General features: G+C 52.0%; 2 protein-coding genes across 14 annotated transcripts; both read right to left on the reverse strand.

Annotated features, from left to right (window-relative positions):
- Positions 1-45: 45 nt before the first annotated feature.
- On the reverse strand, positions 46-5,598 carry PHF1 (PHD finger protein 1). Of its 11 annotated transcripts, none has more exons than XM_059938930.1 (15): positions 5,375-5,597; positions 4,102-4,184; positions 3,929-4,010; positions 3,733-3,828; positions 3,194-3,294; positions 2,950-3,098; positions 2,674-2,769; positions 2,408-2,476; positions 2,140-2,263; positions 1,962-2,029; positions 1,680-1,784; positions 1,383-1,572; positions 1,204-1,298; positions 852-929; positions 46-685 (listed from the first exon to the last, which is right to left on the reverse strand). In XM_059938930.1, the coding sequence occupies exons 1-15, from the start codon at positions 5,559-5,561 to the stop codon at positions 397-399; spliced, it is 1,812 nt and encodes a 603-aa protein (XP_059794913.1). In that variant the 5' UTR covers positions 5,562-5,597; the 3' UTR covers positions 46-396. The 11 variants fall into 11 exon arrangements, 7 of the variants coding, with proteins under 7 accessions (XP_059794913.1, XP_059794912.1, XP_059794915.1 ...); XM_059938929.1 differs by having other exon boundaries at positions 852-932; positions 5,375-5,596; XM_059938932.1 differs by lacking the exon at positions 5,375-5,597 and adding an exon at positions 5,004-5,367 and having other exon boundaries at positions 852-932; positions 4,102-4,280.
- Positions 5,599-6,485: 887 nt separating this feature from the next.
- KIFC1 (kinesin family member C1) lies at positions 6,486-20,662 on the reverse strand. 3 transcript variants are annotated; one of them, XM_059937515.1, is made up of 11 exons: positions 20,490-20,662; positions 14,103-14,240; positions 13,907-14,000; positions 13,338-13,391; positions 13,175-13,225; positions 12,568-12,968; positions 11,110-11,889; positions 10,019-10,309; positions 9,844-9,917; positions 9,641-9,716; positions 6,486-6,571 (listed from the first exon to the last, which is right to left on the reverse strand). In XM_059937515.1, the coding sequence occupies exons 2-11, from the start codon at positions 14,127-14,129 to the stop codon at positions 6,527-6,529; spliced, it is 1,893 nt and encodes a 630-aa protein (XP_059793498.1). In that variant the 5' UTR covers positions 14,130-14,240; positions 20,490-20,662; the 3' UTR covers positions 6,486-6,526. The 3 variants fall into 3 exon arrangements, with proteins under 3 accessions (XP_059793498.1, XP_059793497.1, XP_059793496.1); XM_059937514.1 differs by lacking the exon at positions 20,490-20,662 and adding an exon at positions 20,296-20,418; XM_059937513.1 differs by lacking the exon at positions 20,490-20,662 and adding an exon at positions 20,296-20,418 and having other exon boundaries at positions 14,103-14,243.
- Between the last annotated feature and the right edge of the window lie 2,011 nt (positions 20,663-22,673).

Genomic DNA, 22,673 nt, shown 5'->3' on the forward strand with positions numbered 1-22,673 from the left:
CTTCTAGTCCCTTTGTTCTCATCTTTCAGAATGACTCACAGCTGCTAAGTTTATTTATCTTTATTTCAATGATACAGAGCCCAGGATCCTTTATCATCCTCCCCTCCTCAGTCTCCGTCCCCAGGGGTTAAATAATTTTTAAAAATATTTAAAAAGCTGTAACAAAATAACATCAAAGGAAATGGGAAGAGGAATGGGGGAAGGGTCAGGAATCATGAAGGGAGTAGAGAAGAGAGAGCCTCTTCCCCAACCCCCCACCTGGATTCCAGCCTGGGCAGTAGGGCGAAGTACCCCCTACAGCCCCAGGTACATCCCAGCTGTAGGTGAGGTCAGAGGTCAGGGTATGAAAGTGCCGGTGTATGTGAATGGGGAAGTAAGTGGGCAGAGGCAGGCCGTTCAGAAGATGCCCCCTCCTCCCCACTCAACCAGGTACTGCACAGAGCCATCAGGCCGTACTCTCCGAGCAAGGACCCGGACGGGGTCCCCTCGGGACAGGTAGCCGACCCCACCTCGGACTCCTCCCCCAGTTCCAGGAGACAAACTACGGCACAGGGGAGAAGGGGGTGCTGAGCGTCTAGGAAGACCTGGGGAGGGGGCTGGGACTGAGGAAGATGAGGCAGTCATCGAGTGGGGGGCACTTTTAGGGAGGTCTGTGGGGAAACCAATGTGAAGTTCCAGGGGTGACCTAGGGAGAGAAGGCAATTGTCAGTCCAGACGGAGATTAAGGACTGACCAGAAATGGAGACCGTATGTGGATTAGAGGAACAAAAAAAACGGTTAGAGACCAAGGAACTTAAGAGCACAGAGGCGAAGAGCACAGAGGTATCACAGGTAAAGGAGTAGAATCTCACCTGTCTGGGGGTTCACCATCCCCAGAGGTCCCTGCGGTGCTGGCAGAGGGGTGGAAGGAAGCGAACATCCGGATGGGACTGCTAGGGTTGGGGGAGGGGGAAAGTCAGGACCCGAAGCAGGGGAACAGGACCCTCTCCCCTGAGAGGGCAGAGCTCAAACACTACCCTCAAGGAACCCCTGTCCCCAGAATACTGGGAAGCAGACATTGGCTCTAGGTCTCTCTAGGAAAAGAAGTGGGCAGCCAAGGGAGAGAGGGGAAAGAATTCTGGGTGAGAAAGTCCAGAAGATGTAGACGACTGGAAGAGAGGTTCCAAGGGAGTACACCTGGCTGGAGGCAGGAGGTGCACTGACCTGGGCAGGCAGCGGGCATCTGTGGGCCGGAAGTTGTAGCCGCTGCTGCCCTGGTAACTCTGGTTAGGGCTGGAGGGTGGTGGAGACACTGAGGCCTAGAAGGAGCAGAGGACTGAGAGATAATCCTTGATTTCTTCCCACACCACCATTTGCCCCACGGGGTGCCCCTGCCCTTGTACCTGCAGTGCCCTCTGCAGACGAGCCCGCTCCCTCTGCTCCTGGGGCTCGGGCTGGTTGCGCACTGCTGAGGGTGGCCCCAGCTCCTCCATTTTCCCCTTCTGCCTCCTCCTCAGGGGCTCTGGCTCCGGCCTCCGGCGCTTCCCCAGGGGACGTGAGACCCCTCCCCCAGGGCCCTGCCCTGAAGGGAAGCTGTAAGAGGCCTCCTTATCCCCCCAGCCCCCTCCCGGACACCCCAAGACCTCCCCGTTTCCATACATACACCCTGAGAACTTCCCCATCCCCCCTGGACCAGTGACCTGGTGGGGGCTCCATCTCCAGTAGGGGGCTCCACAGGGGGAGGGATCCGAGCATGGAGACCAAACAAGCATTTCCTCTTCTTAATCTCCCTCCCTGAAATGAAACTGGGGTAAGGAGAGAAATAATATAAGGTCAGTGCTGTAGAAAAGGGACCCTCCTGTGCCATTACTCAGTCCTTTTCAGAGGTGATCTTCCAGGTGGGCTGCAGCCCCTCCCCTCCCCTCCCCTCCCAGGCTGCCATACCATATCTCCATCTCTTTCTGGGCCTCCCTCCAACTCACCGGTCCTTGTGGCTATTGAGAGCAGAGAGGAGCCTGGAAGAACGTTCTCCCTTGGGGGTGTCTGAGAGCTGGGGGAGGGGAAGGAAAATGGGGTCAGGGGAGCAGTGATTCTCCCCCTTCCCCTCTTCTCCACATCTCCCTAGTCCACCCTGACCCCCAGAGCTGCACTACCCCTTACCTCCCCAAGGAGCAAACTGTCCCAATTCTCAGAGGTGAAGGGGAGGATCTCACGGTCAAAATCAAAGTATTTTTTCTTACAGCAAACGCTGAGGTGGTAGAGAACAAGATGAGCCACGTCCACCCTGGAGAAACATTAACTTGTCAAGGTGGTAGAAGGGTTACAAAAGCCAGGGGGTGTCCCAAGGCGGGGGGCTGGGGCCTGTAAGGTGAAAAACTGGGGGTGCTGAGGGAGGAGTTACACTGAGGTCATGCCCCATCCAGCTCACCAGCGAAGCTGTAGCCTCCGGACCTTCTCAGGGCCCCCCCGACACACACAGCATTCAAACTCATAGAACCTGGACATGGGCAAGAGGGAGAAAAATACTTTTTACAGGAAAACTACATCATGCTGGTGGGGGGGGGGACTCCCAAGCAAGGACGGGGCCAACGGGTAAGCAAAGATGCAGAGGTTGGGAAGAGACCAGGTCTGGGATGGAAGGGTGGGGGACGGAGGTGATGGAGCAGAGCTCTTGGAGAGCCCAGCCAGGCTCACCTGTCCCCGTAGAGGAGGGGCTTGCTCAGACACTGGGTGCAGGCCTCATGGAACCACTGTAGGCAGCTCCTGCACTGCAGCATCTTCAGGTTCCACCTGAGGGGAAACACGGGACCAGTGACCCCCAAATACCCCTCCTTAACTGCCCCAAACCCAGCTCACCACCTTCTCCCACACCTTCAACACTCCAGCCAGCCACCGTTCTTTCTCCTTCATTCCCTGCATCCACCACCGCCCCCACAACTCATTCCCTAACCCCCGCCCCTCACTACTCACTCCCCAGGGCCACCACAGTAACAGTAGCTCTGCTGCCGGTTGCTCAGATGCCCAGCGTCCCAGTCCAACCCCTTTAGTCCGTACGGCAGGGAGAGCTTCATGCCCAGCATGGCCCGGGCATAGGGGCCCTTCTTCAGCGCACCTCCCCTCTGCAGGTGGAACAGGCAGGCGGCCTCAGGGGTGGGGGAAGAAAGGACTCGGGAGAGGCTGGGGGTGGGAGGCTCCCACAGGAAGCTGCCTTTACCTTGGTAGCGATGGCAAAGACGCACTGGCGGCAGACCCAGGATGTGCCCTCTCCCTCTCCGGGGGCTGGGGCCCTTGGAACGTGGCAGTCCTGGTGATAAGCTGAATAACGATAGTATTGATAGACCACTCATTGCGTTGCATACCTGTCTGCACTAGGTGTTGGCACAGGAGGAGTCTTACCCATCTCATTTCATTCTTGACCGTGGTCCTGCTGGGGTGGGCGTGTTACCTTTATTTTAATAGCAGGTGAGGCAGCTGTGGCTCTTAAAAGTTTAGGGACTTGCCCAAGGTCATATGGATAGAAAAGGGTGTATTTGAACTACTTTCTGCCTGCAGAGCTCACACGTCCCATCCCATGTTTGCCGCTCCCTGTGCTGGAAGGGAGTGAGGTTACAGGGTTGAGGAGACGGGCCAGAGCAGTGACTTGGGGACTCAGGCCAGGACAGGTGGTATAAGGACCAGTGCTAGAGGGAAGAGTGAGAGGCAGCCTGGAAGGCCCAGGGCAAGCTGGACCATTCAGGTGTCCCGCTCTCTCACCGTGGCGACACTTCTCACAGCTGACCAGCCGGTTCCCAGGGACCACAGTCTCAGAGCGACATACACAGCAGAGGAGTTCCTCCCCAGGGAGGGCAGCTGTGAAGAACAGAGTGTCAGAAGGCCTGTCCTTAAGCCTTTTCTGCCCCCCATACCAGGTTTCTGTTTTCCACGGGATGCACACCCTCAGGCCTCTCACCAGGGCTGATGTCTTTCCATAGAACCAGAAACTGGGAATCATCCTCAAACTGGACCAGACACACCTCCCGAGCACTGTCCACCTGGAATGGGTGAACACAGAAGATCAAATGGAAGTCAGAACTAGATAAGGGAAATGAGAAAAGGTGACAAGTCAGAGATCAAAGGTCTTACCTTTTTGATGGTCCCCAAGTATAGCAGCCCATCTGTCCATCTGGCCAGCACATCTTGACCCTCCCAAAGTCGAGGCCTGGGGCCTGAGGTGGGAGCAGGGGAAGCTGGGTCCCAAAGTGGGGGGGCACCAGAGCGGCTCAGCCGGGGGGGCTGTGCCATTGCATCCTGGGGGGGCCTAGCTAGAAATGGGATGGGAGGAGAAAGTTATGAATACTGAGGAACTGGTCCCCATTTTCTTTGCCTATTTTTCTGTCAAGGACTCAAGCAGGTGTGCCCCCAGTCTCCATTTCCCTGAGACACCTGGATAGGAAACCACTGGGCCCCCCTCCCGAGCTTCTTAACTCCAACTCTCCCAACACAGTCACCACTGGCTCTCTTCTCCCTACCCCCCCTACCAACCTAGTTCTCTAGTTTCCCAGCTTCCAGAGCTCCCCTGGGATGTTATATCCTGGCCTTGAGATTTTAACAGAAACGATGGTTGCAGAGGCAAAGGTTACCACTCAATTTCTACTACCACCTTCTACTGCTGTTTAGAAGGATCATAATTGGGGTACTGTTTCCCAGAGATGTGTTTTAGGAGCTTTTTCTAGAGATGTTTTCCAGAGTGGAAACGATTGCCTCCCGGGCCCGCGTGTCTCATTCAGAACAATCATCTTGATGCCAGGTTATGTCAGGTCACCCTTAAATTCGGGGCTCCCACCCCCGGGTTAGATAACTTCCCTGAGTGCCCCGGGAGGGGGGCGTGTCCCAGTCTCGGTCTCTACTCCCCATGACGGCGAGTCCGAGAGGGGACTTGAGTCGGCCCGACCCGATGCCCAGGCGGCGCGGCTCTCCCGCCCGCGCCCTGCGCGCCGACCCCCGGCTCCCTGCCCCCCCACGGGCGCCTCCCGCCGCCTCCTTACCAGTGACAGCTGGGGCCGCCGGGAGCCGGGCAGAGGCAGACGTGGGAGACCGAGGCGAACCCCCCGCGCGGGGAGGGCACGTCTGGGCGTCGGGGGGCGTGCAGGCAGAGACCGGGGGGTCCCCAGGCCCAGCCCCTCCGTCCCGGCGGCTCTGGGGCGTATGACGCAGCAGCCAAAGCAGCGGCAGCGGCAGGAGGAGGAGGCGGCGGGGGGAAGGAGGGGAGGGGAGGGAAGGGAAGGGAAGGGAAGGGGAGGAAAGGGGAGGGGAGGGACAAACCGGCTCGGGGGGAGGGTGGTGGGAGGGGAGGACTGGGGGGAAGGAGGAGCCGGGGGGTAGGGGGGCGGGCCCCACCTCACCCCACCTCCCTCACCTCCAACAGGCCTGGTGGGTGCCGAGCAAGCAGCGCCTTCTCCGCGGATGGGGCGGGCGGACTGTCGGACCCGGCGGGAGAGGGAATCCCCGCAGCCCCATCCTCCAAAGGGAGACCTGCCCTCGGGGCAGGAGGAAATTCCCCCTCCCGGCCGCCGGCCTCCGGCCGAGCCCTCACCCCATGCCATATCCGTTAACTGCCCCCTTAACCTTCAGGGTCATTCCAAGTCCCACCCCCCCCGGCCCTAGTTCACGACCCCGCCCTCCACTCACCCTTCTCATTGCCCCCGCCACGCCCTCCTCCCTCGAGTGCCCCGCCCTCCCCCCCCGCCTTTGCTCCGGCCCCGCCCCCGCTGTGCCTAGCTGCCCCCCCCGCCCACCGTCGCCGCGCTTCTGCGCACGCGTGACCCCTCCCGCGCGCGCGGCACCTGGGAGGACCCAGCCCCTCCTTTACGGGGCGGTGGCCCTCGGCGGTTGGCACGAGGGAGTCGGTGCTTGTGTCCCGCCCCGCGCTTCTAAGGCGGGCCCACGGACCGGGAGGGCTAATACCGAGGCGGTGACGCCGCCGAGAGCCAGCCAATGGGCAGCGGGCGGGGCCAGCCCCGGCGGTTCGAACGGGAAGGCAGGGAAAGAGCGGGAGGAAAGAGCCAGCAGTTTGTGGGAGGGAGCGCCAGCCACGCCCCTGGGCTCGGGTTCCTACCTTCCCACACTCGCCAGAGGAGTTCCTGCCCCGGGCTGGGGTGGCCTTTGGCAAAGGGGAAACAGAACTAGTGACTGTGGATACCTAGTGGGCAACTCCTAGGCGTGGACGACGGGGGCAGGGTATGGGAGCTGGAGGCCACCCCACTCCGGGGATTGTCTGTTAGGGAGAAAAGCCGAAGCCCTAACCCCGCGCAACACACACAAATGCTTGGCAGAATGGAAGATCCACAGTTTCCATCTTTACAGGTAGGAAAAATATCTCCCTTATTGGGCAACCGCTAATAAAACCTTTATTAAAAAAAAAAACAAAAAACAAAAATCCCTCTTCTTTATTTCATAGGCCCAGGTATCACAGTGCCCCCCTCCCAATAAAGCACCCCCCACCGCACCCCCTTCCCCGTGTGTCTCACACACACACACACACACACACACACAAAATCTAGATCCATCTTCATTTCCTATTGGCCTGGGCAGTACCAATAACACACTGGTTCACCTGCGGGCAGGGGGTTTAGACAAACAAAATAAAGTTTTCAGAGTAACCAAAAGAACAGTTTTCTCCAAATCACCTCCCAACCCCCAATATTAGGGCTGCCCTCAGAGAATCCTAAAATAAGGGCTCTGAAAGGAGGTTCAGGCTGGTCTCAGTTCTCCCATGCCCATGAGGTATTCTAGGTCTGGAAGAGGAGGAAAGGCCTGAGAAGGGACAAAAGCCCCACACAGGAGCAGAGAGAGGAGCTTCTGTTTCTAGCAGTACCTCGGACTAGACACCCCCAAAGCCCTCCCAACACTAATGCTTAATAAGCTAGATAAAACAAGAACAACACAAATTTAGGAACCAAGGCTATTTGGAAAATTAATGATTCCAAGCCTAGGGGAGGAAATGTACAAGATGGATCTGGAGTAAAGACTACTGGGGACCTATCTAAAGGACACAGGAGCCAAGGTGGAGCTTCCACTGGCCAAAGATGGGCAATTTGAGCATCAGAAAGAATAATGACCGCAAAGGATATATACCAAAAGTACAAGCATCTGTAAGATGTTACCTCCTGGATAAAAACTCACTGTTCACCTTTGAAAGTTGCCAGGATACCAACTTATAATACTGAAAATTGATAAAGAATCTAGCATTTATCCTATCTTACCTATATGGACTGAATTTCAGAATAACCAAATAGATGGCAAGGGGGAGTTATTTACAGAAGAATTGTGATTAATAAATGTAGAACAACTGAGAAAATTAGAAAATCACCATTTTTAAAAAATCACCATTTAAAAACTCCCTAATAATAGATCTAGATAGCATCACTGATAAAATCACTAGGGGAAAAAGTTGACAGGAAGTGTTTAAATGGATAGATCAGGCTGACAATACCCAAATCCAATGATCAATTTTTATATCATTAAAAGTGGAACAATTAGGGGGAGGGGGAAAAAAAGTGGAACAACTAGATACTAGGTGCCTCCTGATATGATGCAATAGAAAGTGTATCACACCATCGAAGTTTTTTCCCCATGAAATTTAAACCTGATTCAAATCAAGCCTCTAAATCTACAAAAATTGTGAAGGAAAGAGGAAGCAACCAGCCAAAATCTAGAATATGGTATATTCTATAGGACAAATGACCCTACTTCTTCAACAAATAAATGCTATAAAAGGGGATGAGATTATTATAGATTAAAAGAAACTCGGACTTCCCTGGTGGCGCAGTGGTTAAGAATCCGCCTGCCAACGCAGGGCACACGGGTTCAAGCCCTAGTCCGGGGAGATCCCACGTGCTGTGGAGCAACTAAGCCCATGTGCCACAACTACTGAAGCCCGCGCACCTAGATCCCGTGCTCCGCAACAAGAGAAGCCACCACAGTGAGAAGCCCGCGCACCGCAATGAAGAGTAGCCCCGGCTCGCCACAGCTAAAGAAAGCCCACGCACAGCAACGAAGACCCAATGCAGCCATAAATAAATAAATAAAAATTTTAAAAGACACTCGAGACAATTTCAACCAAATGAAATGGGCGGCCCTTGCTTTGATCCTGAACAGAGCAAACCTAATGTATAAAAGGCATTTCTGAGACAATCGGGAAATTCAACATCAACTGGGTATTAGAGGATATTAAAGAGTTCATGTTGTTGGGTGTTAATGATGTTGATAGAACTTTACTTGGGGACTTCCCTGGTGGCGCAGAGGTTAAAAATCCACCTGCCAATGCAGGGGACACGGGTTTGAGCCCTGGTCCGGGCAGATCCCACTTGCCGCAAAGCAACTAAGCCCCTGCACCACAACTACTGAAGCCTGTGCACCTAGAGCCCACGAGCCACAACTACTGAAGCCCGTGCGCCTAGAGCCCATGCTCCCACAACGAGAAGCCACCGCAATAAGAAGCCTGCGCAGCCCCCGCTCGCCGCAACCAGAGAAAGCCCACGCGCAGCAATGAAGACCCAAAGCAGCCAAAAATAAATAAACTTAAAAAAAAAAAAAAAAGGAACTTTACTTGAACTTGCAAGCTTGCAAGGGAAATCCTGATTAAAGTAGAAGACCAGGGCAGGGTGCTAAGGTGGCTGACTACTACCATGGCAGCAAGAGTGCAGAAGGGCACACATGATCAGAGACCCCGAATAAAGCCAGAACACATCGTAGGGCTATATATAGCCTCAGGAAAACAAGTAACCAGAGGAAAAAATTACCCTCTGGAGGCAGACAGTAAAGAAACATCCTGACTTAACTCTAGTAGAGGGAGCTTAAGTCTCCTAGAGAATTCATGGCCATGGACACAGCTGATCTTCGTGGGGATTGGAGCCTGAATTCACACTATTTGGAATAGTCTGAAAAACCTGTACGTCTTTGATCCAGGAATTCCATTTCAAGGAATCTCTCCCTAGATAGTTAGATGTAACTAAACAAATATAAAATGATAATGTACAAAGTTAGCCAACATGGCCTTGTTTGTAATAGTAAAAGGGTGGAAACAATCCAAGTGTCCAGCAGAGGGAACTGGTGGATAAACTTTGGTGCATCCACACAGTGGAGTCCTAGGCAGATGTAAAAATAATGGGATCATCTCTGTGCTGGTGGGGAATAATCCTGGGGCTGTCTCGTTAATCAAAAAAAGAAAAAAAAAAGCATGGGACAACATAATATATGAGAGGGGGAGAAGAGATGTCTTACATAAGAAGGAGGTAAAACCCATGCATGTTGCTTGTATTTGCAAAAAGAAACATTGGAAGGATAAGTAAAATGATAAATGATGAAAATGATTACTAGGGCAAGTGGGGAGAATGAGGATGGGGCGGTGGTTAAATCTCACTTGTTGTATATAGCTTTCTATTGATATAGTTTTGACCTTTCAACTACCTATTTTTAAAAACTTAATTAAAAACCCCCAAAAGTCAATAGTTAAAAAAAAAAAAAAAAAAGGATCCAGGTAGGTAGTGCCCCAGATGCCTGGCAAACGTACATCCATTCTGGATGAACCGTGCCCCCTGGTCTGAAGGACAGCAGGTAGGGGTGGAGAAGCCTATATAACCCCCAGGAGGCCTGACAGGGATGGGACTGGTAGTGACCGCACCTTGGAGGCAAAGCGTAGGGAGTTGAGGGACTCGGAGACGTTCTCTTCCAGGGGGGAAATGTTCACAAACATGAGCCTGTGGAGAGAGAGGGGGCCAAGCCCCAGCATCAGGGGCTGGGCAGAGCCTGGACCAGGTCTTCACGGTGTTGCCTCCCCCACCCTGACCCCAACATTGTGGTTCCCAGCCCACCCCTTCCCCTCACATCTTAGCGCTGCCGCCCAGCGAGTTCTGCAGCAGGTAGGTCAGCTTGCTGTTCCGGTAAGGCACGTGGGACTCCTAGAGGGTTGCGGGGGACAGGTGGTTAGGACAGGGCTGGGTTCAGCATGGCCAGCCCCAACCTCTCCCTGGGGTCCGCCTGCCCCCAACCCCATTACTACCTTGTTGCTCAAGGCCATGATGACCAGCCCCAGCGTGGACAGGCTGCTGTTAATGGCCTGCGTTTCCCGAAGGCGTTCCCGCTCCCCAGGGCCGAGGGCCAAGCCGGGGTCTAGCCGCTCACTCCCAGCCAGGTCCACAAGGCTGAGGGGGGCCGTGCACTGCAGGCCTCGGCCAGCATGCTCCCCAGAGATCTGCAGCTGGAACACGCTGTGACTTCGTGACGATCGCTCATTCTGGGCTGTGCGGGCCACAGCCCGGTTCTGGCGGGCCAGATGGAGCAGGGCCTCCACCTGGGGATGGAGAGCAGCAAGAGGCAAAGGCAGGCAGAAGTCAGTACATAGCTAGGTCAGGTAAGGTGATGAGCAAGACTCAGCACCTGCCCTCCTGATGCTTTCTTTCTAGCCAGCAAAAGAATAAGTAAAATACACAGTGTGTCCGAGAGTACTAAGGAGTAAAATAAAACAGAAAAATAGTGTGTGAGGGTGACGGTTGCAATTTTAGAAAGGATGGCCAGCGGGAATTCCCTGGTGGTCTAGTGGTTAGGACTCTGTGCTTTCACTGCCGGGGCCCGGGTTCAATCCCTGGTTGGGGAACTAAGATCTCACAAGCTGTGCAGTGCAGCCAAAAGTTAGGGAAAAAAAAAAAGGATGGCCAGGGATGGCCTCAATGCCTTAAAATCTTAAGTGAGGGAGCAAGCCCTTCCAGGAGAGGAGCAGGAATGTTCTGGCAAAGGAGACAGCACGTGCAAAGGCCCTGATCTGAGGGTGTGACGAGCAGGCTGAGGAACAGCCGGGAGGCCAGCATGGATGTCATGAACTGAGCAAGAAGAGTGGGCAGAGGTGAGACCTGAGATTGACGGGCAGGGCCCAGTGGCACCTGCTTCAGCAGGCCCATCACTTCTCTCCACTCCTTGGTTCCACAAAGGCGGATGCACCTCATAGCCCACCAGCCAAAACTGAATGTGCAACCTGCCCTCACCACTCACCCTTCCTCATCCTCAACGTTCTCCTGCCCCTGCTCGTCCACCTCCATCCTTGTCACCCTGCCCATGCCTCCCCAGTGTCCAGGCCTAGTGCCCCTCAGCGCTTACCTCTCTCTCACAGGAGACAGGAACATATCGGGCGTTGGTGACAGTAAGCTCCTCGCTCCCCGGCCCTGCCCGGCGAATCTCACACTCACCCCCATGGCCCTTCCGGGTCCCAGTGGCCAGCAGGTCTCGGACAGTCTCATTGTAGATCTCTACGTAACTTGCCACAAAGCTGTAGGTCCAGCCCTGGCCACCTAGCTCCTGGGCCACAGAGAAGAGGTGCCGCAGGGCCCGAGGGATCAGCCCCTCCACCTGGGGGTCTCCCCCAGGCCCACCCTCCATGGTGAAGGTCTTGCCGCTGCCTGTCTGGCCGTAGGCAAAGATGCATACTGGGTAGCCATCCAGGGCTGACTGGACAAGCATGGAAATCTCTTCAAACACTTCGTCCTGTCCACTCCCTGGTGGGAATACCCGGTCAAAGGAGAAGTCATGGCGGGTGGGGGCGGCTGGCGCCCCACTCAGGGTCCCACGCCGCTCGTCAGACCGGGAGAGGCTGAGCCGGGTTGGAGGGTCGGAGGGCCCGCTGGGGCCGGAGGGAAATAGCAGGAAGCCAGAGGGTGGGGTGGACTCCCCTGGAAGGACGGGGCGGACCCGGCAGAAGACACGGACATTGCCTTTGAGTTCCTGCAGCTGGTTGTGTAGCCGCCGGCGCTCCATCTCGAGCCCATGGAGACGTTCTTCCCGCTTAGCCAGTAAGGCCGCCTGGGCTGCAGCCTCCTGGCGCAGGGATGCCACCTCCGCTTGGCTGCCCGACAGAGCAGCTTCTGATGCCTGTAGCCTCCCCTGTCCAGAACAGAGCAGACACAGAGGGTGAGATGCAACCAAGAATAAGAACAAGTCATGATGGGATGCGCGGGTGGGAGGTGGGCTGGGCCCTGCCCCCAAGGACTTCACAGTCTGGTAAAGAAAGAGATACGGAAATAGGAATCATAGTACTAGAATAGGGAGTGCCATGGGAGCATCCAGAAGGGGCACAAGGAGGATGATATCTAGGCTGACACCCAAAAGTATGGGAGTGGACCAAGGGAAGGATGGAGTGCAGAAAGAATACTCCACAAAGAGGGACGTGTATATGCAAAATGCCCTGAATTGAGAATCGAGTCATTTGAGAGACTACAAGTAATGCAATCTAGTTGGTGCTCGCCAAGGAGTCAAATGGATGAGAAGAAGGAGAGAGAATGCGTGGGAATTTTTATCAGGAAAAGAGAGAAAGAAGAAAGGGGGTGGAGAAGTAGAGGCGACACAGACCCGGGGGAGATACGGAAACAGAGTCAGGATAGGGTGAAGTGGGGCAGAAAGCAAGACAGAGTCAGGAGTGGGCGGGGGGTGGGGGCGACGGGGGAGCAGGGTAGTGAACGGAGGTGTACTGCCAGTGAGAGGTGGTCAGGGATTCGAAGCCCAAAGTGACTTCCAGGCAACCTAGAAAGAAGGGTCAGCATTTGGCGCGAAGCTGGCCCTTACCTCCTGCTCCTCCAGCCGGGCAGCCAGTCCCCTCCGCTCCTCCTGCAATTCCAGCTGTTCTTTCTGGAGCTCTTGCACTAAGCCCTCCTGCGTGCCCAGCCGCTCTTCCAGCTCCAGGACCCGGGCGCTCAGGTTCCCCAGCTCCCGTTGGCCCTGCTCAGCCTGCGCACGCATCCTGGCCAACTCCTCTTCCAGTGTCCTGCGCTCTGCCCCCAGTTCCGTGGCCTGTTGCTGGGCCTCCCTGAGCTGGTTCCGCAGCTGTTGGTTCTCCTGGTCCAACAACTGGGTCCTCTCACGGCAGCATTTCAGCTCTGCGTTTAGGTCACATAACTGACCCTTTAAGTCCCAGGCCGGACGTTTGCTGGGTTTCTTCCTTCCCACCACAGGAGGAGCAGCTGTTGCTAAGATGGGCACAGAAAAGACAAAGGTCAGGGAACTCTTGGCTCTGTCTCGCTCTCTCCTCCCTCCTAGCCTTTAGGGCCTCACACCTGACCCTCCATCTCCTTCTTCTTCAGACAGGGAAGAGACCAAAAGGATTTTTCTGGGTACTCACCACCTCCTCTTCCCTATCCCAGCCTCTCACCCAAGGATTATATTTGTCACCTACTGCCAGGCTTCTGGGCAGGAACAGCAGGGCCTGGCTTCTGATTCTTCAGCACTAGAGAATTGGGGAGGTGACATAAGGAATTATAGCATCAGGGTCCCTCCACCTCCATCCTTCTCCCTTTACCCCCAATCCCTTCTCGGCCCCAGCTCTTAAGTATTGTTACCTGTGGCGACAGCTGTGGAACATCGGGGTCCTGTCTTCCTGGGAACTTTCGGCACTGTCGGGAGATTGGAGAGAGGAAAAGCAGAGTCATGATTCTCAGGGTGGCATGTACTCTGGCTGGGCTGAAGGCAGAGGAGCTGCTTTTTCAGAGGATTAGAAGAAATAAGATAACTTCCTTCTTTCCTTAAATCTGACCAACTCCTAGAGATATCCTTCCTAGGACCAACAAGCCAAGAAACAAGTTGAGCCAAGACAAGCAAAAAGAGCAAGGGGGCAGAACCAGGTGTAAAGTACGCTAGCATGTGTGTAAAACATGTTGGGGAACACGCCCATATTTGCTTGCAAACCCACAGAACATCCCTGGAAGGACTCACAGTTGCCCCTGGCGGGGTACTGGGTGCCTGGGGAACATGGGCAGGAGGGAGATTTTTCACTGTATAACAACTTCTGTGCCTTTGGAATTTTGAAACAAGTGAAACATATTACCTATTCAAAATAAGCTAAGATTGAAAGAAAAGAAAAAGAAAGAAGTGAGTTGAAGAGAACTGGACTTTGTGCCCTGGAGCCCACCTGCGGTCTGGCCTTGTGTCTGTGGCACAGTGCTGAGGGCCGTTGCTCTGGGGCGGGACGTGGCAACTTTGGTGCCCAGGCCTCGTGTCCTTTTCTGGGGAAAGACAAGGATGGGGGGGCGGAGTCCATAGTTACCCTCTCTGATGGTTTTATACACACACACACAAACATACATGGATTTCCAAACCCAGCTCACCTTCTCAGGCTCCAAGTCCTCCTCCATCTGGTCAGGACCCCTCTTCAGCCTGCTTCCCGGAAGAGGGAGCCGGGAAGGGGCCTTGGCCAGGGCTCTCTTCAGCTCTATGTTCCCCTTCACTTCCAACAAGGGGGACCTCTGCTGGGAAGAGAGAGACCCTTCAGACAATACCCTGTGGCCCAAATGTCCCAAGAACTCCCGTTTATGGCCCCCCAGCCTAATTCTCATCAGCACCAACAAGCATTATATGAGTACCTCTTGTGCCACAAACTGCGGCTCACAGATGATGTGCCGTCTAAAAACCATGGAGAGAGGTGGGACGTAACACAATCCCTAAGGGAATAGCTGGACAGATGCTGAATTTCAGCTAAGTTTAAGGGCAGTACTTAAAAAAGCAGGGAAAAGGAACACTTCTTTCAGAAGGCAAAACCTTAAGCTTGCACATGGTACAGCTGGGAAACCACTACGCCCTTTTAGGTAAAGCTGAGATCATAAACAAGGGAGCGAGCTGGAAGAATAAGGTTGAAGACTGGGCAGGAGGAGCAGGTAACATTTATTAGGAACTGTTTCAAATGCTTTATCTGTATCAACTGACTTAAACCTCCCAGCCCACTGAGGAGGAGCTATTATTAGCCTCATTTTGCAGATGAGGGAAGGAAGGCTGAGAGGTAAACTAGCTGGTCTAAAGTCATCAGTGAATAAAAAGCAAAGCCAGGGTTAGAATCTAGACAGTCTGGTTCTGGAGGCCATGTTTGTAACCACTTGACCACACTGTCTCATAGGGCATTGATGCCAAGCTAAGGAGTTTAGGCTTTAGCCCTGCATATATGGAGAGCCAGATACAGTTTCTGATCAGGCATGTGAAAAACATACAAAAGAGCCTATTATAAATAATAATAGGGACTTCCCTGTTGGCACACTGGTTAAGAATCCACCTGCCAATGCAGGGGACACGCGTTCGAGCCCTGGTCCAGGAAGATCCCACATGCAGCGGAACAACTAAGTCCATGAGCCACAACTACTGAGCCTGTGCTCTAGAGCCCGCGAGCCACAACTACTGAAGCCCGCGCACCTAGAGACTGTGCTCTGCAACAAGAGAAACCACCACAATGAGAAGCCCGCGCACAGCAACGAAGAGTAGCCCCTGGTCACTACAACTACAGAAAGCCCACGCGCTGCAACGAAGACCCAATGCAGCCAAAAATAAATAAATAAATAAATTTATAAATAAATAAATTAATAATAATGAGGTGTAAGTAGGCTGACTTGCATGGGGAAGACGAGGAAGCAGAGGCATGACCAGTCTGAAGACCACCGAAGTACAGGTATGAAGTAGGGGCGTGGGAAAGAAAGATCCTCTCCTCTAAGCAGCCCAGTTCAGTGCCTGGGGATCATGCCCACCCTATGGTTACTCCTACGTAGGATGACCAACTATTCTGGTTTGCCAAGAACTGAGAGGTTTCTTGGGACACAGCATTTCAGTGCTAAAACCAGGTCATTCCTATGCAAACCAGGACAAGTGGTCACCCTACTCCTATCCCACCATCAGGAAAGCACAATGTATAGATCAACTTCTGATTTTCACTATAGGTAACTATTAATTCCAAGGCCAATCTCTCTCTGCCCTTCAGTTTACTTCATTCATTCAATATTTACAAAGTGCCTATTACATGCCAGGAAATGATCTGGATTCTGGAGTAACAGACGTGGTCCCTGCCCGCAAGACTGTGACAGGACAGTAGGCAAGCGAAGCATTTAAAGAGATGATTAAATCTTTACCAAGTGTTATCATAAAAGGATCCCAAAGGAGGGGGTGGGCATCCAGTTTAGATGGGGAGAGTGTCAGACACAATTCTACAAAGTATTTTTAGGCCAAGCCTTGAAGATGAGGAAGAGTTGGCTTGATGGGCTTGGGCCAATGAGGAGCATTCCAAGCAGAAAGCAAGGAGAGGGACTTGTAAGGAATGACAAATTATTCTGTTCAAGCGAACACAGGGATGTGCATAGAAAGTGGGGAGAGGAGAAGAGAGGTAGAAGGGAAAGACTGTGGCAGTGGTATGCCGTGATAAGGAATCCGGGGTCTACTGAAGACAAGAGGGACACTGATGATTTTTAAACATGAGAATAGTATGACTCGATCTTTACTGAAAAAGTGAACTGTGTGCAATGCAAAGAATGAACGGAAATAGAAGATGAGGGTTATCACAGCAGAGGGATGGCGTCATTCCTTCATTCATCCATTCAACAAGGATTTGTTGCACTAGATTTGTTGAATGACTGCTCTTCTAGGCTCTGGGGTGAAAGTAATGAATGTAAAGTCCCTGCCTGCCCAGAGCTTACTTTCTAGGGCAGCCTTTCCAAACTGGGGTACAAGAGAATTAAGCTCTACAGAAAATGATCTGTTTTCTCAATTCTCCCAAGAATATAAAAAACAGCTCTTACCATCCTAGGTGCCTCAGAGAGAAGTTAATGCATTAGATACAAAGGATGCCTTAGGGCATTAGATCTTAATTCTCTTGGAACTCAGTTGAGAGGGGATGTTCTAAGAGTCTGATGGCTAAGCAGAGCTGGCGTGGGGGTGGGTGGGGAGGGGGAGTAGCCAGAGGTCAGGCAGTGAAGGAGATGGAGTCCAGTCTGACTCCAAGAAGCCTGCCCTGGTTCCCAAGATCACAGGAGGAAAATCTGGGTTTGTTTGTTTTTTAATTAAACTTCTCATTTTAAAACCATTGTAGATTCACATGCAGTTGTAAGAAATAATATGGAGAGACCTGAGAGCGCCTGAAGGGCTAATTTTTAAGAGATGCTAAGTTCAACTTTGGGAAAGTGAGGTTGAGGATGTTCACAGAACATCACTAAAGAGAAAACTCTGAAACAATTTGATATCCTGGGTTTTAAATTTTTAGCTTATTGGTTTATTGTCTTTCCTTACATTAGACTGTGAGCATCACAAGAACATGCCTGTTTTGTTCACAACTAAAGAACCAGAGCGCCCAGTACAATGTCTGCTACATGGCAGAACTCAATACTTTTTTTTTTTAATTTTTGGCAGCGCCAAACAGCTTGTGGGATCTTAGTTCCCCGACCAGGGATCGAACCTGCGCCCTCAGCAGTGAAAGCATGGAATCCTAACCATCGGACTGCCAGGGAATTCCCTCAATACATTTTTCAAGGAATGAAATTAGATGTCCACCAGCAGGGAAATGCTCAAATAAACTGCAATACATCCAAACCATTGGCTCCTATACAAATAAAAAGGAAAAAAAAAGGAGGTGGTGTTCTCTTTTCCTGCCACCTGCAGAAATGTGCACAAAGAATGCTGATTTTAATTCACTTTAATCAAATGTAGTATGAAAACTAAATTTTTCTTTTAAGTATTTCAAGGTCAAACACTGAATTTTTAAATTACCTGTGCCCTTCGTTCTCCCTACACTACCATAGTGGATCAACTAAAGACCTACCTCCCTGGAATTTGTGTGGGTTCAGAAAATGTGTTCAAAGGTTTGTTTATACAGGGCAACTCCTAAGAGTACAGTATTTATTTTTCTCCCATCTATAAAGCTAGACAGGATGACTCCCAACTTTCCACAATAAGCATATGCACTTAACCTTCTATAAAAACAGATTTTCATGGAACCCCTCCTATACCCACTTCCCTGGATCAGAGATGGATGCCCTGCTACTAAGGAATCTCCTGCACGTGCGCATCCGCTCCCACCCTCACCCACACAGGAACAGCACTCCAGCAACCCTTCCTTCTCTCCTCTGCACCATCATTTTCACTCTCTCCTGGATCATTCCAATCAGTATATAATACATGCTATTATTACTTCCAACCAAAAAGAGTTTTTCTCTCCTAACCCTGTCCCAGTCAGGCTTTCACTCCCACCATTCCACCAAAACTGCCCTCAAGGTCACAAGTCTGCTTGTGTTGCTAAATCAGTTCTTTATCTTTTTGTTTCTTGACCCATCAACAGCATGTGATACAACTGATCGCTCTCTCTTCCTTAATACACTCACTTCATTTAGCTCCTGGGAGACCATCCTCTCCTGGTTTTCCTACCTCCCTGGTAGATCCTCTTCATCTCCCCAAACTTTAACAGTGGTCTTTCTATTCTCTATCTACACTCTAGGCCACTCCTATGGCTTTAAACACCATTCATATGCTGACAACTCCCAAACTATTGTCTCCAGCCAGACTTTGACCCTGAAGTCATGTGGAACTAACCTTCTCAATGTCTCCACTTGGAAGCCTAATAAACACATCAAACTTAAGGCATCCAAATCTTAACCTCCTGACATCCAACCCTCCTTCAACCTTGCTCTCTTGCAGCTTCCTCCATCTCAGTTGATATAAATCCATCTTTCAGCTGCTCAAGCAAATACACCCAAAGTCCTCTCATTCTCTTACATACCACAAAGTCTAACATCAGCAAACGTGGCCAACTCTATCTTCCAAATAGATCCAGAATCGGACCACTTGTTACCACCTCCCCTGCTACTACCATGATCCAAGTTACTATCATCTGTCACCTGGATTATCACACTCTACTGGTTCTCAACTAGGGATGGTTCTCAACTAGGGATGACTTTACTCCCCAGGGGACGTTTGATAATGTCTGGAGACACTTTGTCATGATTAGGTGGGGGTTGCTACTGTCATCTAGTGGGGAGAAGCCAGGAATGCTGCTAAACAACAGACAACTTATAGGACAATCCCCCCTGCCCCCCATAAGAAGTCAATAATGTGAAAGTTGAGAAAACCTGCCCCATTCCTAAAAGCTCTCCTTGTTTCTATCCTTTCTCCCTTACAGTCTAATCTCAATGCAGCTGCCAGAGTGGTCATCTTAAATTGTAAGAGAGATCTTGTCTCTCTTTGCTTAAAACCATCCAGTGATTCCCCATCTCACTCAGAGAAAAAAAATCAAAGTCTTCACAACGGCCCCTTTGAGGAGCAATGCGTTCAACACCCCCCTCTCTGTTACCTGACATCCCTTCCCACAACCTTCCCCGTTGCTCATTCCATTTCGGGTTTGCTACACAACTCTAGTGGCTTTGCTCTATCGGATTCCCTCTGCCTGGAATGATCTTAATAACTACTTGCCTGTTTCCCTCACCTCTTTCAAGTCTTTATTCAACTCTCACCTTCTTAATGGAGCTTACTAAGACAACCCAATTTAACAGTCTATCTTGCCAGCTGGCCTCCCTTCCCTCTCTTAATCTGCTCAAAATTTTCCTTTTCTCCATAGTCCTTATCACCTTCTTAACAGCATTATATAATTTACTTATCACATATTGCCTGTCTCCCCATGGAATGGCAGCTCCATGATGACAGGGATCTCTGCTTGCTCACTGCCGCATCCCAAGGACATAATAGGTGCTCAGTAAATATGTGATGAATAAATATGAGAAAGTTTCTATTCTTTTTCATTGTCACATCACACTGCTCTGCTCTCTGGCTGGCAGGATACAAAAGAGTATCTCTTCAAGTTGAAACCTGACTTTGGGTAAATCTGAATGTGAATACTAGTAAACAGAGGATTCAGGCAGGAGGCCTTTTCTGGCACCAGAAGTCAACCCACTCTCACTGTCACAAACACACCTCTCTCCACTGGAGAGGGGAGGGGAGGCTGCAGGTGGTTGTGAGGTGCGGCAGGGCACTGATGAGAGAAGAAATTAAGTTAACCAGTCCCACTGAGCAGAGATCTCTGCAAAACCTGGGGAAGGAGAGATAATGAGGAGTCCTTCAGTTCACAGTACTCCATTCCCCCTCTCCCCTTCCTACACCCCGAAGAGGCCGCAAAGAGGAGAGAGGACATCAGCAGGGATTTGGCCTCAGACACCACTTCCCTAGAGCTAGTGGTCATCTCAGAACTCACACTGCAATAGCGAGTAGGAATGGACAGGTGGGAACGTGTTCAGACAAGCCTGAGAATTCGAAATGGGAAATCCTGGAAACATGAAAGTGAGCAAGGGCGTGGGGGACACCCTGAAGCTGCGGGAAGGCAGGCAGACTCCCCCCACCCCCCACTCCTGGGGCTGCTCCCTGCCTTCTCCACTCTCCACCCCTCATCCCTTTCCACTGTGCGGGGGCGCACGACCTTGGCCCTGCAGGCTGGCAGAACTGAGGCCGCCGGCACGTCAGCACTGGGGGGTGGGGCGGCCAGCTGTCGTCCCCGCGCCGACCCCTACTCACCTGCGGCTCCATGTCCAGCTCCGTGCCACACACGCCAGGGAAGCGCAATGGAAGAGGACAGGGCGCCGGGGCTCCTGGGACCCGCGTTCTCTCGCGCGCTCGCGACACAGAGCACGCGCGTTCCGGGCTCCGGCGCTGCCAGCCCGGCGCCACACCCGCCACTTTTGAATTTCAACGGCCGCTACCCTGCTCACCTCGCTCCGCACTCAGGGGCCAATCGTCGCCGCCGCCACAGCCGAGGGCCAATCGCAGCGCCCTCCACCTCCCGAGGCCACACCCCGCCCGGCCACCGCCTTCCCGTTCCTGCTTCCCCTGCACAGGGAGGCAGGCGGGTTAGTCACACTTCCGGCCTCACTGTTTCTTTTCTCACCCCACCCCTCCTCTAGCTGGAGTCGCGCTGGACTTCCGCTCGGCTCCCGGCCGCCGCTCGCTGCGTCAGAAATTGCAGGGAACACGCCGCCCTAACGTAACTCGTGTGGGGGCGGGGACGCTGGAGGAAAGGAATCACGCGTGCGCAAACAGAACCCGTGCGGGGTGCGGAGCGGGACCAGCGCCCCCTAGCGGCGGCGGTAGGAAGCGCACTCGTTAGTCCCGACTGGATCGATGTGATTGCGGATGGTGCGCGACGTCTCCCAGATGCTTAGAACTGATCCCGGAAGTTGATGCTGGATCTCTTATGCGGGTGTCAGAGTGGCTGAGTCTGCCCATTCCCCGGTCTCTTTGGCATTTCTCACCAAACTTAAGGACCTTGAGTACAGCTTGGCGCTCCATGGAAGCCCGACGGTGGAATTCGAGGCCCAGGAGAGGATTTTTCTCTCCAGTCAGCCTCCTCGCCTTACCGCCTACGTACCTGGGCGCTGTTACTGGTGCTGGAGAACTGGCTTGAGTCTTTCCGAGTCTAGAGTCCATGGAGGCCTTACCGCCTACGTTTATGGAATATTTTTTATGCTTTTCAGACTAACTGTACCCGTGCATTATCCCTTTTAATGATCCCTCAATTCACTGGGCTCTTACTATGTGTCAAGTGCTTTGCATTTCTTATTTGCAAGCTAGATGAAGGAGCCAAGTTCAGAAAGGTGAAGTAACGAGTACAAAGTCACACTGCTGATTGGGAGTGGATCTAGATTCCACTAGTTTCGAAATCCAAGCTATGGGCCTTCCCTGGCGGTCCAGTGGTTAGGACTCTGAGCTTCCACTGCAAGGGGAACGGGTTCGATTCCTGGTTGGGGAACAAAGATCCCACATGCTGCAAGTCGTGGCCAAACAAAACAAAACAAAAAACCCCACCAAGCTATATCAGTTATCTCACACTACTTCTAATAACCTTAGTAACAAAAACAACAACCCCTTACCTGTGAATAATTTGCAGAGTTGTTCTACTACTCTTAGTTACCAACCATCCTGGGGGTAGGCAGAGCAGGGATTTTATTTATGAGACTGAAAGGCAGGGGACTTAAGGGATTTGTCTTGGTGCATAATTGGAGATTGACCGAATTGGAACTCAAGCCACATATCTTCTAATCCAGTGCTTTGACTTGAATTCAAACGTGCTTGTGATGGGGAGCAGACTGTGGGGAGACACAGTGTCTAAAAACCCTGCCATCATCCCCCAACCTTTGAAATCCTAGGAAAGTACACGGAGCAGGAGCTTGAAGAGTGAGTAGTGATGGAGGAAACTGGGGAAGACCAACACTGGATGGGTAAAGAGAACTGAGAAGGGAAACATGAGAAGAAATGTATATCAAAAGACATTTATCAAAGTTAAAAAAGAAATGTTAGACTAGGAGAAATATGGACATTCAAGAGGAAAAAGTTTATTCATCTTAATCGATGCAGAAAAACTACTCAAAATATTCAACATCCATTGATATTGAAGAAAAAAATAACATAGCCTGTTAAAGGACATCTTCAAAAATCCAACAGCACACATCACAATAATGGTGAAGTGTTGAAAGCCTTCCTCTTTTTATTTATTGCGGTGGGCGGGCTTTTCATTGCGGTGGCTTCTCTTGTCACGGAGCATGGGCTGTAGGTGCGCGGGCTTCAGTAGTTGTGGCTTCTCTTGTCACGGAGCATGGGCTGTAGGTGCGCGGGCTTCAGTAGTTGTGGCTCGCTGGCTCTAGAGTGCAGGCTCAGTAGTTGTGGTACACGGGCTTAGTTGCTCCATGGCATGTGGGATCTTCCTGGACCAGGTCTCGAACCTGTGTCCCCTGCATTGGCAGGCAGATTCTCAACCACTGCGCCACCAGGGAAGCCCGAAAGCCTTCCTCTTAAGATGAGAGACAAGGCAAGGAAACCTGCTCTCAGTAATCCTAGTCAATACAATAATGGAAGTTTTAGCCAGTCCAATAAACAACAACAGCAAATATATAGACGTT

Source organism: Balaenoptera ricei, chromosome 11 (genome assembly GCF_028023285.1).
Source record: "Balaenoptera ricei isolate mBalRic1 chromosome 11, mBalRic1.hap2, whole genome shotgun sequence".
NCBI lineage: Eukaryota > Metazoa > Chordata > Mammalia > Artiodactyla > Balaenopteridae > Balaenoptera > Balaenoptera ricei.

Excerpts from the sequence above, each read along its gene's own strand:
- KIFC1 (XM_059937513.1), bottom strand. Across the intron at positions 13,392-13,906 it reads GACACAAGGCCAGACCGCAG|TGCCGAAAGTTCCCAGGAAG; the intron begins GTGGGCTCCAGG and ends ATCTCCCGACAG. Across the intron at positions 9,717-9,843 it reads CTGGGCGGCAGCGCTAAGAT|GCTCATGTTTGTGAACATTT; the intron begins GTGAGGGGAAGG and ends CTCTCTCCACAG.
- PHF1 (XM_059938929.1), bottom strand. The coding sequence starts at position 5,561 with ATGGCATGGGGTGAGGGCTCGGCCGGAGGCCGGCGGCCGGGAGGGGGA. Across the intron at positions 3,099-3,193 it reads TCTTTGCCATCGCTACCAAG|AGGGGAGGTGCGCTGAAGAA; the intron begins GTAAAGGCAGCT and ends TTCCACCTGCAG. Across the intron at positions 1,573-1,679 it reads GGAGATGGAGCCCCCACCAG|CTTCCCTTCAGGGCAGGGCC; the intron begins GTCACTGGTCCA and ends GGCCTCTTACAG.